General features: G+C 41.9%; 2 protein-coding genes across 2 annotated transcripts in view; one reads left to right on the top strand and one right to left on the bottom strand.

Annotated features, from left to right (window-relative positions):
• LOC109475460 overlaps nt 1-4,308 on the top strand; it is a 35,179-nt gene extending 30,871 nt beyond the window's left edge. Inside the window, exons 26-28 of the mRNA XM_019776105.1 lie at nt 281-334; nt 1,565-1,755; nt 3,097-4,308. Coding sequence (XP_019631664.1) covers nt 281-334; nt 1,565-1,755; nt 3,097 — 246 coding nt within the window. The 3' untranslated portion in view covers nt 3,098-4,308. The remainder of the gene's footprint in view (nt 1-280; nt 335-1,564; nt 1,756-3,096) is intronic.
• A 1,421-nt stretch (nt 4,309-5,729) lies between these two features.
• LOC109475354 (myeloperoxidase-like) lies at nt 5,730-12,763 on the bottom strand. Its single transcript, XM_019775997.1, has 10 exons — nt 12,744-12,763; nt 12,424-12,575; nt 12,057-12,192; nt 11,500-11,714; nt 10,311-10,490; nt 9,578-9,814; nt 8,624-8,917; nt 7,514-8,363; nt 6,829-6,989; nt 5,730-5,899 (listed from the first exon to the last, which is right to left on the bottom strand). Exons 1-10 carry the CDS (start codon nt 12,761-12,763, stop codon nt 5,730-5,732), a joined length of 2,415 nt encoding a protein of 804 aa, XP_019631556.1.
• Between the last annotated feature and the right edge of the window lie 519 nt (nt 12,764-13,282).

Below are 13,282 nucleotides of genomic sequence, written 5' to 3'. Positions count from 1 at the left end.
CATGTATAAGTAACTTATACCTCATCACCAAAATTAACCCCTTTAAGTGCATGTGTGATACCTTTGTGTGAAATTTTAACAAGAAGATATTGTTGATATTAGTACTAGAATCTATTGGGTTGTTTTATCAATTTAGTACTACATCTTAACCCTATTCTGAACGTCATGATAAAATCTAACTGAGATGCTACAAGAAACAAAAATGTTGTTGAAAAGTGCAAGTGTAATAGCATGTGTTTCTCCTCTAAATCAGTTTTGTTGTTTTCCTGTGTTTGTCCAGACGGATTTCCGTGAGAACGTTCCCCGTGCAGCAGTGATTATAACAGACGGAGAGGTGGGGGACTTTTATTTTTTTAGGCCATGTTGATTTGATAATATGGATGACATCCGCGCGCGCGGATTTCGACCGTTTCAAAAAAAAAAGTTTTCAACCATACTGTAAATCGTACAAAACAGTTGCAAAATGAGCAAAAATATACCGTAAGTTACAAAAAAACCATACCAATGTCGTAGAATGACAAAATCAAGCGAAAAAAGACGGAATTGCAAAGAAATGAACTTGAAGACCAGATTATTCGCCAAACCATATTCTGTCCCATTTGTTCAACCCTCATGACCACGTAGATTTCAAAATGAAAACAACTTTTTTTTTGCAAAACTTTTTTTTATTCGCACGCGCGCATCAATTTTGGGGTTCCCGGAGGATGTCATCCATATAATCAAATCAACATGGCCTTACAAGAATTTGAGGGGTTTTTTTTTGGAAAAACTCTCCTTTATATATATAGTTGCCCGCCTAAGGGTGTCAGCTATTATTCCTGGAGAGAGTACATAAACATGACAATACATCAACATTTTATTATATACACATTTACATTACATAGTTATATTTACATGTGTTTTACTTATCCATGTCCCTCATGTGCTTTAGTAGGCCTTGTTTAAACTTCTCATGTGGTGACAATGTTTGCAACCAATGTGGTAAAGAATTCCATGGTGTAGTATTTCTGTATGTGAAGGCTTTTTAGTGCTGTTTTTAGTGCTGATTTTTTTTAGGGCTTTTCAAGGCTTTTTAATGTTTTTTTTTCAGTTCCTGACGAAACAATGCCTTTGTGAATGAATAAATATCTGACAAAAACTTGGTCATATTTGTTAAAGAAGTTCATAGGTCACGTATGAATCACATTAACTAGAGTATCTACATGTGTCACCAAGAGGTGATTTGAAAAGGTAAAAAAAACGTACCTCTCAAAACTCTCTGGTCACTCCGTGATCAAGGCGTACTGTGGACGCCAAAAATTGCAGGTTTTAAATGTATGTCTTGATTAAATAACATGTTTCAATCCGTAAGCAATTTCATCAGGTTGGTAAATGAATAAATAGCAAAGTTCTTTGATCACAACCATTTAGTTTTACTAGCCGACGTTTCGATGACCGTCTGTCCTCTTTATCATCGCAATTCTGACTGGTTTACTGTACTGACACTAGATGTTACTTGGTGCAAAGTGCACTAAAGGTGTTACATGGTTCACATTGCACTTAAGCTAGTCTTTTTTTTCATTAGTCGGACGATAACGCGGTAGGACAGGCAGACGCTGCCCGGGCCGAAGGATTCTGGCTGTGCGGTGTGGGGATGGGACATGTCAACACAGCTGTACTGACAGCTATCGCCGGTGGCGCGGACCGTGTCTTCGGTGTTCGGGATGCCTGCGGACTCGCCGCCCGCATCATACGTGACCTTTGTCCCCCGATGTGGTGAGTATCGTCAAAACAGTAATTTTAATCAGTCAAATGGCTTCATGGTCTACGCCCTCGATAATGTCCGCCTCGTGGGACGACCACAGGCTACATCTTTGTCAAAGTTAGGCCATGTTGATTTGATTATATGGATGACATCCGCGCGCGCATGAATTTTCGGCCGTTTCCAAAAAAAAAGTTTTCAACCATACTGTAAATCGTACAAAACAGTTGCAAAATGAGCAAAAATATACCATAAGTTACATAAAAAAATAATAAAAACTATACCAATGTCGTAGAATGCCAAAATCAAACGAAAAAAGACGAAATTGTAAAAAAAAAATGAACTTGAAGACTAGATTATTCGCCAAACCATATTCTGTGCCATTTGCTCAACCCTCATGACCACGTAGATTTCATAATGAAAACAACTTTTTTTTTTGCAAAACTTTTTTTTTATTCGCACGCGCGCATCAGTTTTGGGGCTCCCGGAGGATGTCATCCATATAATCAAATCAACATGGCCTTAGAGAAAGACGCTGGTCCCACGGTACTGTGTATTGGAGTGTACGTCACCGAAAATTAATCCGAAGGCATGATGATGATACGACCGTTGCCATTCGAAACAGTCATTGCCTTATTACAGAACAAAGAACTCTAAAAGTATATTAGAACGGTCCGTCAGCACCATAATGTTTGATGGCGTATAGGTTAGAGTTTTAATTTTTTTTTGACCCAGGATCTAATTCGAGCTTATGGTCTGCTTTTTGTTTGAATATCTACTATTAGCCAGTCATTCATTCTTTTTTTACGGTGGTGGCGAACATTTGCAATGTAAATGTTGTTTTTAATATGTTTAAAATGTTTCGCCCCTCAAAAAGTTATGATATATTCAGATATGGTATAGACATCGGTCGTTTTTATAAAATTATAAGGTTTTGGGTTTAGAAGGACAAATATTTTCAGGGAGAAGTTTTAGTAATGTAATGGCGGTCCAAACATGACTAAGTTCAAGACTGCAGTTAACAGATTCTTGTTGAATTCCTCCTAGAGATTTTCTACTTTTTGACAATAATGTACCGTGTATTATGTATAATGTATTTGATAAGGGTATGTATGTGTAATTAAGCGAGGGGAATTGATGTGACATATTGAACCGAAGATCATCGTTATACGATGTTAAGATCAGGTTCACTCTGCACTGATTAGAATGGGTAATAAAAAAGTAAAAATTTATGACTGTTTTACTTCTTTTGTCTTGATTAATGGTCTTGATATTTTTACGTGATCTTTGAAAATAATTAGGCATGTTTCTGAAAAGCAGTTCGATTTAAATACGACTTTTCTCTCTTTGAACAGAATGAAGACCGTACTCAAGACTTGAAAGCTACCTGTTCACGTAAACCACTGCTGATGATAAATAAGACAGTATTATTAATCTACATGTAGATGTTTAGACCTTACTTCCAGCTATTGAATATGTTAATCGCACAGAAAAAAACATTATAATTATATATAATAGTATAAAGGAGTTGTAGAAGTGGGAACAAAAGTAATGTTGTAAATGGCAGAAAATGTACCTAAAGCCGTAGAAATGTATGTATCAATAGTTACCATATCTGCATGCATATGTGCATTTGACATGGAGTAGCTAGGAACAGTCATTAGAAATGTAACCTAGAAAAAATACAATAATATACATCGGTGACCTGCTTGAGAATCTGTAATTGGAAAAACCTGGTGTAATACACCACAGATGACGCTGATCATGCTAAAATAAATGAATATAAATATAGAATATAAGAATATAGAAAACTAGGAAAGAAAGGAGATAACCTTATCTGATAATGTAGTACAATATATCAATTGATCAAGCTAAAATATACCAACAGCAGTGTCAATATTTAAGATGTCATAAGAGTAAGATTAAATGTCTTAAAGGTGGCAACGGTAGTCATATAACTTACGTTAACATAGTTGACGTATAGGGCACTTCTTAAAGATGCTATTGATAAATACCTAAAGCAACTTATTACAGCAGACATTACACTGTAAGCAAACTTTTCCCTAGGTTGGTAAGTACTTTATCAATATTTATCCTTCCCTCTTTATTCATACTAATATTCACATATTGACATTAAGTGCTTGGCAGATAAGCAGATGATTGGGACAAAATCACTATCTAACAGATACAAGTACTACATGTACATGGAGACATGGACATTAACATCGAGTTCAAAACTAAGTAAACTTATACCTATTCCGAAAATAGTTCCCAAAGCTATATGGGGTTAGTACATGTACATGTACATTCTTACATGTGATAACTACGTGTGATTACGACATCTATATGCTTTGAATAAGTGCTATCCAATTGCAGTTTATCCAATTTGAATAAGTTATTCCAATTGCAGAAGTTTAACTTTAAGACCCCAACAGTACAAGCAGTGTTTGTTGTACTGCTTTTGCTTAAGATTTAATTTTAGAACTGTACGCAAACTTATAAAAGATACATATATCCACTAAATACCTGTTATGTAACCAAGGAAAATAAAAGGAATAGACGTGAAAGTCAATGCTTTTGGCGATGTTTTTGGTTTGCCTGTTGTTTTTTTCTGATAATCATTGTCGTAGATTAGCAGTAAATGAGGATCACCCAGCTAAAACCTGCTCAGATCATAGTAAAGCGTTGAACTTTATTCCAACACAAGGGTTACAGAGCGATCAAATTTTCGACCACCACTGTCGCCTTCATCAGGATAATGAACGAACAATCACTTCACAACGTGATCTCGCGAGAGTTACGGTTTACAAACACGTGACCTTATTCACACGAGATTTAACTGATACGTGACGTAAGCAATTGATCAAAAGTGCCTGCTCAGATCAATGGTCTTCCTTCCATCCTCAGATCTTTCTGGATCACGCCAGGTAGTAAGAGTAAATATTATAGCTTTCTTCTTATATACCTCTGCTTGAAATTATACCCGATTGTAAATTTATGCTGAATATATTTTGGAGGCCGTAGTTTCTTCTAAGCCTATGTACAGCACTTACCTAATGTGAACAAAAACAATCAACTCGGAGACCCCATACCCCATTCATAGAATATTTAAATCAGCAACAAATAAAGTAAATGCATCTGTAACATATTGTCATTTTTCGGCATACATAAAAAAGGGAAATATAACACATTTATTAGACATTCATATTCTGTGACAAGAACAAATCTGCCTAATAAACTTGTTGACTTACGAACTACTAAGTACCTAATACCAGCTCTAGAGAAGAAGAAATAGCCATGCCTTTAAATGCCAGAGTTATCAACCAAGGATTGAGGTGTTTAAAATTACCTTTTAAAAAAATTATCGCAGATTAAAACTTGCTGTCACGAGTGTCTTTTTTTTTGTATTTTTTTATAAGAAATCCAAACCAACTGTAAATAGTCTTTTTTTTTTTCGTGGAATATGTTGATCAATATTCTCATTTCCACTTGGGAGGGTTCCTCTTAGAATCTTTCTATTTTGTGTAAAGAACCATAAAAACTAACTCTTAGGCTTTCAAAAATACAAATCAGTTTGGCAGGACATGAGATATAGGGATGTTCTTCGTAAATATGTAAGAACCACCACAGATTATGTAAGAAGAAAATCCCCATATCTGACTTTTAGGCCAGTTTGAACGGCCCGGCAAAACTGAATACATTGGTCTGTTTGCCTCTGGTCAGAGGCTATAATGGGGTTAAAAGTTATTTACAGTAAAAACAAACTTGTTTTGGCTGGAAGAGTCACGTTCTGTCGTAAGAAATCCTAAAATTTTAAATCAAATTGACAATGTAGGGGTCAGACTACCTTGTAAAGTGTATTGTCATGGTCTAAATCTCATGATCTTCTTTATTTGGCAGCTTATATCTTTTTTTATCTATGTTAACATAGCATTTCAATAGGAGCACGAAATACTAATTAGCTGTGCCCTGCACGAGAGACACCCCCCTACTCCTGCCACTTGGTCAGGTCCATCTGGGACAGAGAGGAGCACGCCACCCTCTCGTTCCCCGGCTGTGTGGGCAGGCTGAAGACGTCCGGCTGCATGTGTGTGGTGCCGTCCGTGTTGTCGCACAGGATCCGGGCCAGACTGGTCTTCCTGATCTCCGCAAGTTGGGCTGCAGAAAAACGGGCAAAATTGAAAATAACTATCATCATCCCGAGATCCCTCACTTACACAAGACCTTTATAATCTTCTGTAGCACAGAACATTTTTGCTCCGCAATTTGACCTAGTCAACTAAGTCGTAGGGTCTTATGTCAGAGTGCTTGACTCGGAATAAAGAGGTCCCGGGTTCGAGTCCTGACATGCCACCGATCTTGTGCCCTTGGGAAAGGCACTTTACACGACTTTCGTCACTTTGCTCAGGTGAAAATGAGTACTGCATTGTCCCCTGTGTTGGTGGCAGTATTAAAATAAGTTGGAAAAACTTGAGTGTGCCGTCACCATGTCGTGTGATTAAATCCTGGAATATTTAAAAAAGATGTTGACCTAGAGAATTAAACAAATATCAAATGATACATGTTCAGTACAAGGTCGTAACTTTTATTAAAGCATGGATGATGCAAAACTTTGGCTCCTATTGTAGTTTATATTGTCCACCATTGCATGGGCTACACTAGAGAACCGAGAATGTAAGAGGATATTTGAGGATGATGCCTCTGTCACAAATCAAGAACTACTAGTATCCCCATAACGGAAGTCGATCCAAGGTTAGCCGAAATTCAGTAGTAGTCTGACCAGATTAAGGCCACGCCTACCTTTCCATGTGAATTTGAGCTAAATTCAAATCAAATTTTAATGCCAACCACGCCAAACCTTACAAAAAACAGAGCAAAACGTGGCTAAAATTTCCTCATGTTCACACCAAAATCTTTGGGCATTTTGAAACATTATCGGCTGGCGCAGCCGAAAAGTAGTACATCTGACCTGGACAAATACCAGCCGCGACCAAACCGACCTTTCTCCCAACCTACTCCTGACAAAAATTTGTAGGGTATTTGACTGGTGTTCAAGAGGACAAATTCATAAATATGTGACAGCAAACCTGCTGTAAACTGCCCGGGATTCTCGAACCAGAAGCGGTCCCCCTTGCGGAGATTCTGGAACTGCAGGCCGATCAGACAGGCGAAGGTTGGACCGACGACACCGCCCGGCACGGACTCCTCGGCCAGGCCCCCCACGAACACGTCGATATCGTCCACATGCCTGTGCGAAATGAGACATATTCAATATTAGAAACAAGAATTCAAAGACCTCGGGCCTTTATTAAAAGCAAGTCACAACTTTTAGAAGAATAAAAAAATATCTACTTGCCTTTCCTTGCACTATTTAAGTGGCGCAAAGGCAACGAGAGAGATAGAGAGAGAGAAGAAACAAAAACAATATATATTCTTCTTGGACGTTATTATGGATAATAACCACTATTCCACTTCATGTGACATATATCAACACAATTCTAAGTTGTTGTTGTTTTCCGTTCTGGAAACATTTTTAACATGCTTATGGTGATAAAATAGAGAAAATACACTTTCGGAATCGGTACAACAGAACCCCCACCTTCACTTTTCGCCGAAAAAAAATTGACAATTCAATCTCTTCAACTACAGGTATATGCACGTATTCTAAAATGCGGGCGCTCTTGTATAATGTTCAGTAACACCGTATAATCTACCGGCACATAATGGTCTACCATTTTTTTGTTTTGCAAGTCTTACATAATAAATATATACCTGTACACATTCTCCAGCCTCTTTCGGGTGAAACAGTCTGGGATTTCAAACGCCAGTTCGTCGAAGTTGTTGGCTCTGGGCAGGCCACACTTCTCCCTCCAGGCGTTGTAGCCGGGAAGCCCGTGGTCTCTGCCCCGCTGGATGTTCAGCGCCGCCAGGTCCAGGCCGCGATCTGACCCGGGAGGAACCGCGAACAGCTGCTTCGTCAGGCTCGAGACCATGAACCGGTCGAAGTCCTGTTGTGCCTGGGCGGTCAGTCCCCGTAGGATGGAGTCCGGGCCGCCTTGGTCGTTGTCAAAGATGTGGGACGGATTGAAGAAAGCCAAGCCGAGCTGAATCGGGCATCTGCTGTCCTGGTTGTCAGGAGTAAAGCGGAGGAGAAGGTTCTGAACCAGACTGTGGCCGAATCGGTAGGCTGCCGTGGCGAAGACGTTAGAGATGGTGGGGTTCACGCTCGCGTCGTACCCGGAGAAGAACCCGCTCTGGAGGAGGGTCAGGTGAAACTTGGTCATGGCGTCCGGACCGAGAACGTGAGGAAGGTCCTCCCCGTACGTGATCTTCTGCATCAGCGCGCCGACGATCTTCCTGGTCTCGAAGAACACCCGATCGTCGTCCCAGCGCGGGTTGAGTTGGGAGAGTCGCCTGGCGATCCTGTTGTGTTCCCGCAGGAAGACGGTGTGCATTGAGGTCAGTCCCGGCTGCTCGTTCACACGGACGTCCCCGGCCTGCGAGCACGTCTCGGACCCGTTAAATCCATCACACGCAAAGCCCTCCTCTACGGCGGCGGGCAGGAGCTCCTTCTGGTTAGCGTCCGCGGGGTTCAGTCTGGATTTCAGCATGCCGCGACCTCCTATAAGGGACAAGGAGAGCAAGAATTGGAATGGTGAGAGAGGTACAGACTAAAATAGGGAAGTAGTTGCTACCTCCATGAAAAATTAAGGTACTGTTTTTGGTCTCTGTGTGTGTTTGTGTGTGTTTGTTTGTTTGTGTGTGTATGTATGTGTGTGTTTGTTTGTTTGTTTGTGTGTGTGTGTGTGTGTGTGTGTGTGTGTGTGTGCGTGTGCGTGTGTGTTCTCGCATGGCACTTAAGTTCATGACATTGCTACTTACCGCTGCAGGTATATCTAACAACCAGGAACTTGGAGGTTCCAGCACAAGGATCCCCGAACACGCTACTGGAGGCCGTCACGGAGCAGCTGGACTTCCCCTGGCAGCGAGTCCTCACGCGGGCTCGGCTGTTGCGGCTTCGGCAGTCGGTGGTGAGAATGGGACCGTTGGAGCAAATTCCCCGGAAGGTCCGGCCGTACAGGGCGAACACAATGTTGATCTGTTCTCCAGTGGGACAACTAATGGCCAATGTTTCGTCTTCACAGGCTCGCGCGCGTCGAATTTGTTCCGGTGCTCCTGCAGCAAAGAATAGCCCAACTTGTCAACTTTTTGTCTCAACCTAACCTCAACACAGTAAAGCAGTTAACCGAATCCTTTTGTTGGGCCAGGAACGCGGTCAATATTATAGTGACGGAGCCTTTCTGCACAGTAACCACATATAATGGCACACAGGCCTTCGTGGCTTAGGTATAGTGAGGGTTGAGTTGATCAAAGACCTTGAAGCATGTTATGCTGCAAACCTTTTTTCGTCCGTTGGGCATGTAGCTCTTATGCATATAACTGTATCATATCTACAGCAATGATCGAAGACCAATGATCAATAGCACCCACTACCCTACTGTATTTAGAACCGTTCCTATATAGTTCTGTGCCTGAATGGGTTAATGGGTTAGGACCAGGCAAGCAGTCTCATTATTAGATTTAAACCCAGGCATGGAGTACGCGTGAACTGTCCAGAATTCGTAATAATCTAAAATCCATTCTTATCATCAGTACCGAGTCTCTTTTTTTTCTTTAGTGCAATAACGTGAAGAATAAGATAAAGATGACTCGAAAGACAGCTATGAAGAAGTGGAGGGGACTGTTGAGGAAGAGACGAGTTCTGTGCGCAGGCCACTCGAACGACTAACTCGAGGAGACCTCAACAAGTACAAAGTACAAGTAAGTATTACCTACCGGCATGTTCTCTGAGCTCCTCTATCTCTTCCTCCGAGGAGCCGTAGACGTTGGAGGCGTCCACGAAGGCGGTGAGCTGGTTCAGCTGCTGCCGGCAGCCCATGTGGCACCCTCCGTACGGACAGGAACGGGAGCGTGCGAACCCCAAACAGCGGCTTCCGGAGAAGTCAGGGTCGTCAGACGGGATGTTGATGTTGAAACAGTGCTCGTCTACGGAGTCGCAGCCACAGTCAAGTCCTGAAGAAACATGAAGGAAAGGAAAAAGAAAGCTGCATTACGACGATAAAAAGGTAAAGTTTCATTTCTTTACAAAGTACGTTTAATCAACCCCACTCAATAATACTCTCCTGAGAAAAAACATGTAATAGATTATGGAAAAACTCTGTTAAAATCGGATTCAGTTTGTGTACCTACCCCTTTTGTTTATTCCCTGCCAAACATTGTACCAGTTACAGTTGTTAATATGATTTGGTTGAAAACAATTTTTTTTTCAGGAGGCACCACTATGTGCAGGTGCAGAACGTTGTAGCATATATGTTTGCTTACATTCTGGTATTCTAGGGGTGTTTGGCGCCAATCTTAAATTTTAAAAAAGGCAATAAAATATTACAAATACTTTAAAAACTAGGAATAAATGACAATCACATTCATATTTTTTTCAGTTGACATATCTAGATTTGGTGAAAAAATGTCACATAACTAATCGAGATGCATTTTATTTGGGTTCGCGAACCTTCTTCCTGGAAGTTGGGTGTGAGAGTGATGTCGTGGTCCAGGAACTGTCCGAACTGCATGACCATGTGGGTGTTGACCTGGCTGGATTTCCGCAGGTCCTCGTGCATGGTGGTACTGACCAGCCGGGCGCTGGGGAGGGGGTCGCCGTCACGCGCAGTCGTGCGGGGTGCCTTGAAGCCTGGGAAAAAAAAACAGTAATTTACAGTCAAATTCATCATCATCTACTGTGTTCTGCGTCTACAGTCGTGTGGAAATGTCCTGTAACCGCATTCAGTCTTTCTTTATCTCTTTCCACCGTGTCCTCTGCCTCGCGAGCTCTCTAATCATAAGCTCCTTGAGTTTCTTTTCTGTTGTGGGAGGGCATAGCCCTCTGCGCTTCAGGTCTCCCTTCAGTAAGCTGAGTAGGTTGATACAATGTCTCCCCCTGCGAGCTTTATAGGATAAGGAATGAAAACTCCAGAGCTTTTTGTGCAGGTGTGTCTTGTGGCATTTTGAGAATATGTCCGAAGAGAGACCACCTGACTTTGTACAGCGTGTCGTTGGTCACCCTGCTTCTTAGCCATTGAAGACCTGTGATGGCACGCAGATGTTTGCGGTGACAGGTGTCTAGCTTTTCTATGACTGTCCTTGGTGCTGCTCAGCTGTTGCAGTTATATAGCATGATGGAAACACAACAGGCATTGTGCAGTCACAACAGGCATTGTACAGTCAAATATGCCTAGTATAATGACCACTCAAGGGTTAGTGTTTAGGCACACTTTAGATAGGAAACGGATTGACTGAATCGAACCATTACCGGTGGCGAAGTGTTTCGAAATAGTATACCGTTCCCAGTCTGAAGTGGGCCTTAAAAATTGGTTACTATAATTAAGTGGTCTCAAAAAGGCAGAAATCCAGCAGGACTAATAAGATCAATAAGTAATTTCAGTTTCCATGAAAATATTCTTCAGTCACCTTTTCCCCATTCCCGGGATGCAAAGCGCGAGGGGTAAGAACTTGCTAAAATCGTGATGTAGTCAGGCTTTGGACTTGACCAGTGCGGGGGGGGGGTGCTAGAAGCGTTATGTTGACAGGCTAAAGGCCTGACCAGTTGTTGGGCTGCTAGAAGCGTGATGTAGTAAGGCTAGAAGCTTGCAAGTGAAGGGCTGCAAAAAGCGTGATGTATTCAGCCTAGCAGTGTAGCATACCGTCGCCGTAGTCTGGTTCCAGCAGCCTTCTCAAGGGTTGCTCAGCACTTCCCCACAGGGGGTGGTCCCGGTTGTTGCAACGGCCGTTTGCCGAACGGAACTCTGGGACGGCTGGTGTGGGACACGTGATCGGCTTCATGGAGGTGTCGTCACAGACGCTTGTCACGCTCTGGGAGTCAATGGCGGACAGCATCGCTAGAGAGTAGCTAATACTACTGGAACTGAAATTAAAAAAAAAATCTGTCAAACGAAGAATTACTTTTCGGTAATTTTCGTGCCTCGTCAATTCAGGATTTTTACACTTCCCATAATGCCTAGTAAAGATCACGGATATGATTACCCCTCCCCCTTCCTCGATGTGATATTTCCAACAAGTTCTATCGACAAAATGATCAACTATATTGTTACAAATTCAGAATTTTTAGATTCTAAGTGAGCAATGCTAACATCAAGACCACCTTGCTAGCTTCTACCAGGCTTCGGGAGGCGGCTCGAAAGAGTAGAAATTGGCCACACTTTCGTCTTCTAATTCATTCACAAGAGACAGGATATCTCACCTGCCCATGAAGTATGCTGCTACCTTCTCCAACACGGTGGCACATCTGCTGAGCTCTTTGGCCATCGGGGTGGAGCGGTGTTCCGTAGCCAACACGTTCAGAGCTCCCGAGAACTGATTTTCCTCTGGCCCAGGACCTGGAAATTATACGAGATATCTGTTTCTGTATCAATTGCCAGCTAGTACGAGTATAACCACACCAACTTCCGTATCTGTATCTCAATCTGAGAGAAACTAAGCTAGGTGCTCCTTTTCACCTAAATCGAGGGAGGAAATATTTGAAAAGTGCCTTTCCCAAGGGCACAGCAATGGGGCATGGATACATACCAAACGTGGGGTACGTTTCTATGTCTGTTCCACATACTCACCTCCTGAGACTAGTTTCGCAGTCGCTACAACCTCCATCTCCGATTTAGCCTGGGAGACCGCCTGCTGCAGGTCTTGTTCTGTAGGCGTCTGGCCGGTAACCATGACAACCGGCGGCGTCAGAGCAACCGCAGCTAAGAATATCGGGATCAACCTGTAAGCAAAAGATATTCTTGCTAAGTAAAAAAAAAAATTAAACTGTTAAAAGAATTTGTGAAGCAGTGGGTCAAAATTCGTCAGAAGCCTTGGTCTAAAAGATTCGGTCAACAGACGAAAATTATCTTGAGTTGGAGAACAGTTTAATTTTTATTGTGTAATTTACCAACCCAGATGGACTTTCATGCCGAAACCCGTGTCATCTTTGTGGTAAATTTTTCGGCTGACGAAAATAGATACCAGAATAAAGGAGAAAGCGTAAAAAAAGCCTACAAGGAAGTTTAAGAAAAAAAAATAGCCTATGCCTAAACCTGTGCTTGGAGAGTAAGTTGTATCAACTAGTATGTTTGTGTGCTCCGGGTAATAAAGGTCACTGTACATAGCACTCGTGGGCCTAATCCGTAGTGAATAAAAGTGCGGGTACAAAGTAGTGCAGCATAAAAAATGGAAAAGGTGCCAAAATTCTTTTGTACGCAACAGCGAGGTGGAAACTGTGCAGAATGGTAAAAGAATGTGTCATGTGTACTGAAAATTTGAATGATAATTCTTGCTCCGCAGGCGTCGATAATATTACCACCTTGTACCGTGCGTTGGCTGCAGTTTACATGCCTCCCGCATAGCGTTTTACAAAAGAAGGAAACGAGCCAATTATTGCTTAAGCCTTATTGAGTTGATTTTGACATTTTTGGAAACTGTTCCCTTTAA

Source organism: Branchiostoma belcheri, unplaced genomic scaffold, assembly GCF_001625305.1.
Source record: "Branchiostoma belcheri isolate BF01 breed outbred unplaced genomic scaffold, Haploidv18h27 scaffold1, whole genome shotgun sequence".
NCBI lineage: Eukaryota > Metazoa > Chordata > Leptocardii > Amphioxiformes > Branchiostomatidae > Branchiostoma > Branchiostoma belcheri.
The sequence above is the reverse complement of the archived record's forward strand: the minus strand, read 5'-3'. Positions and strand labels throughout refer to the sequence as shown.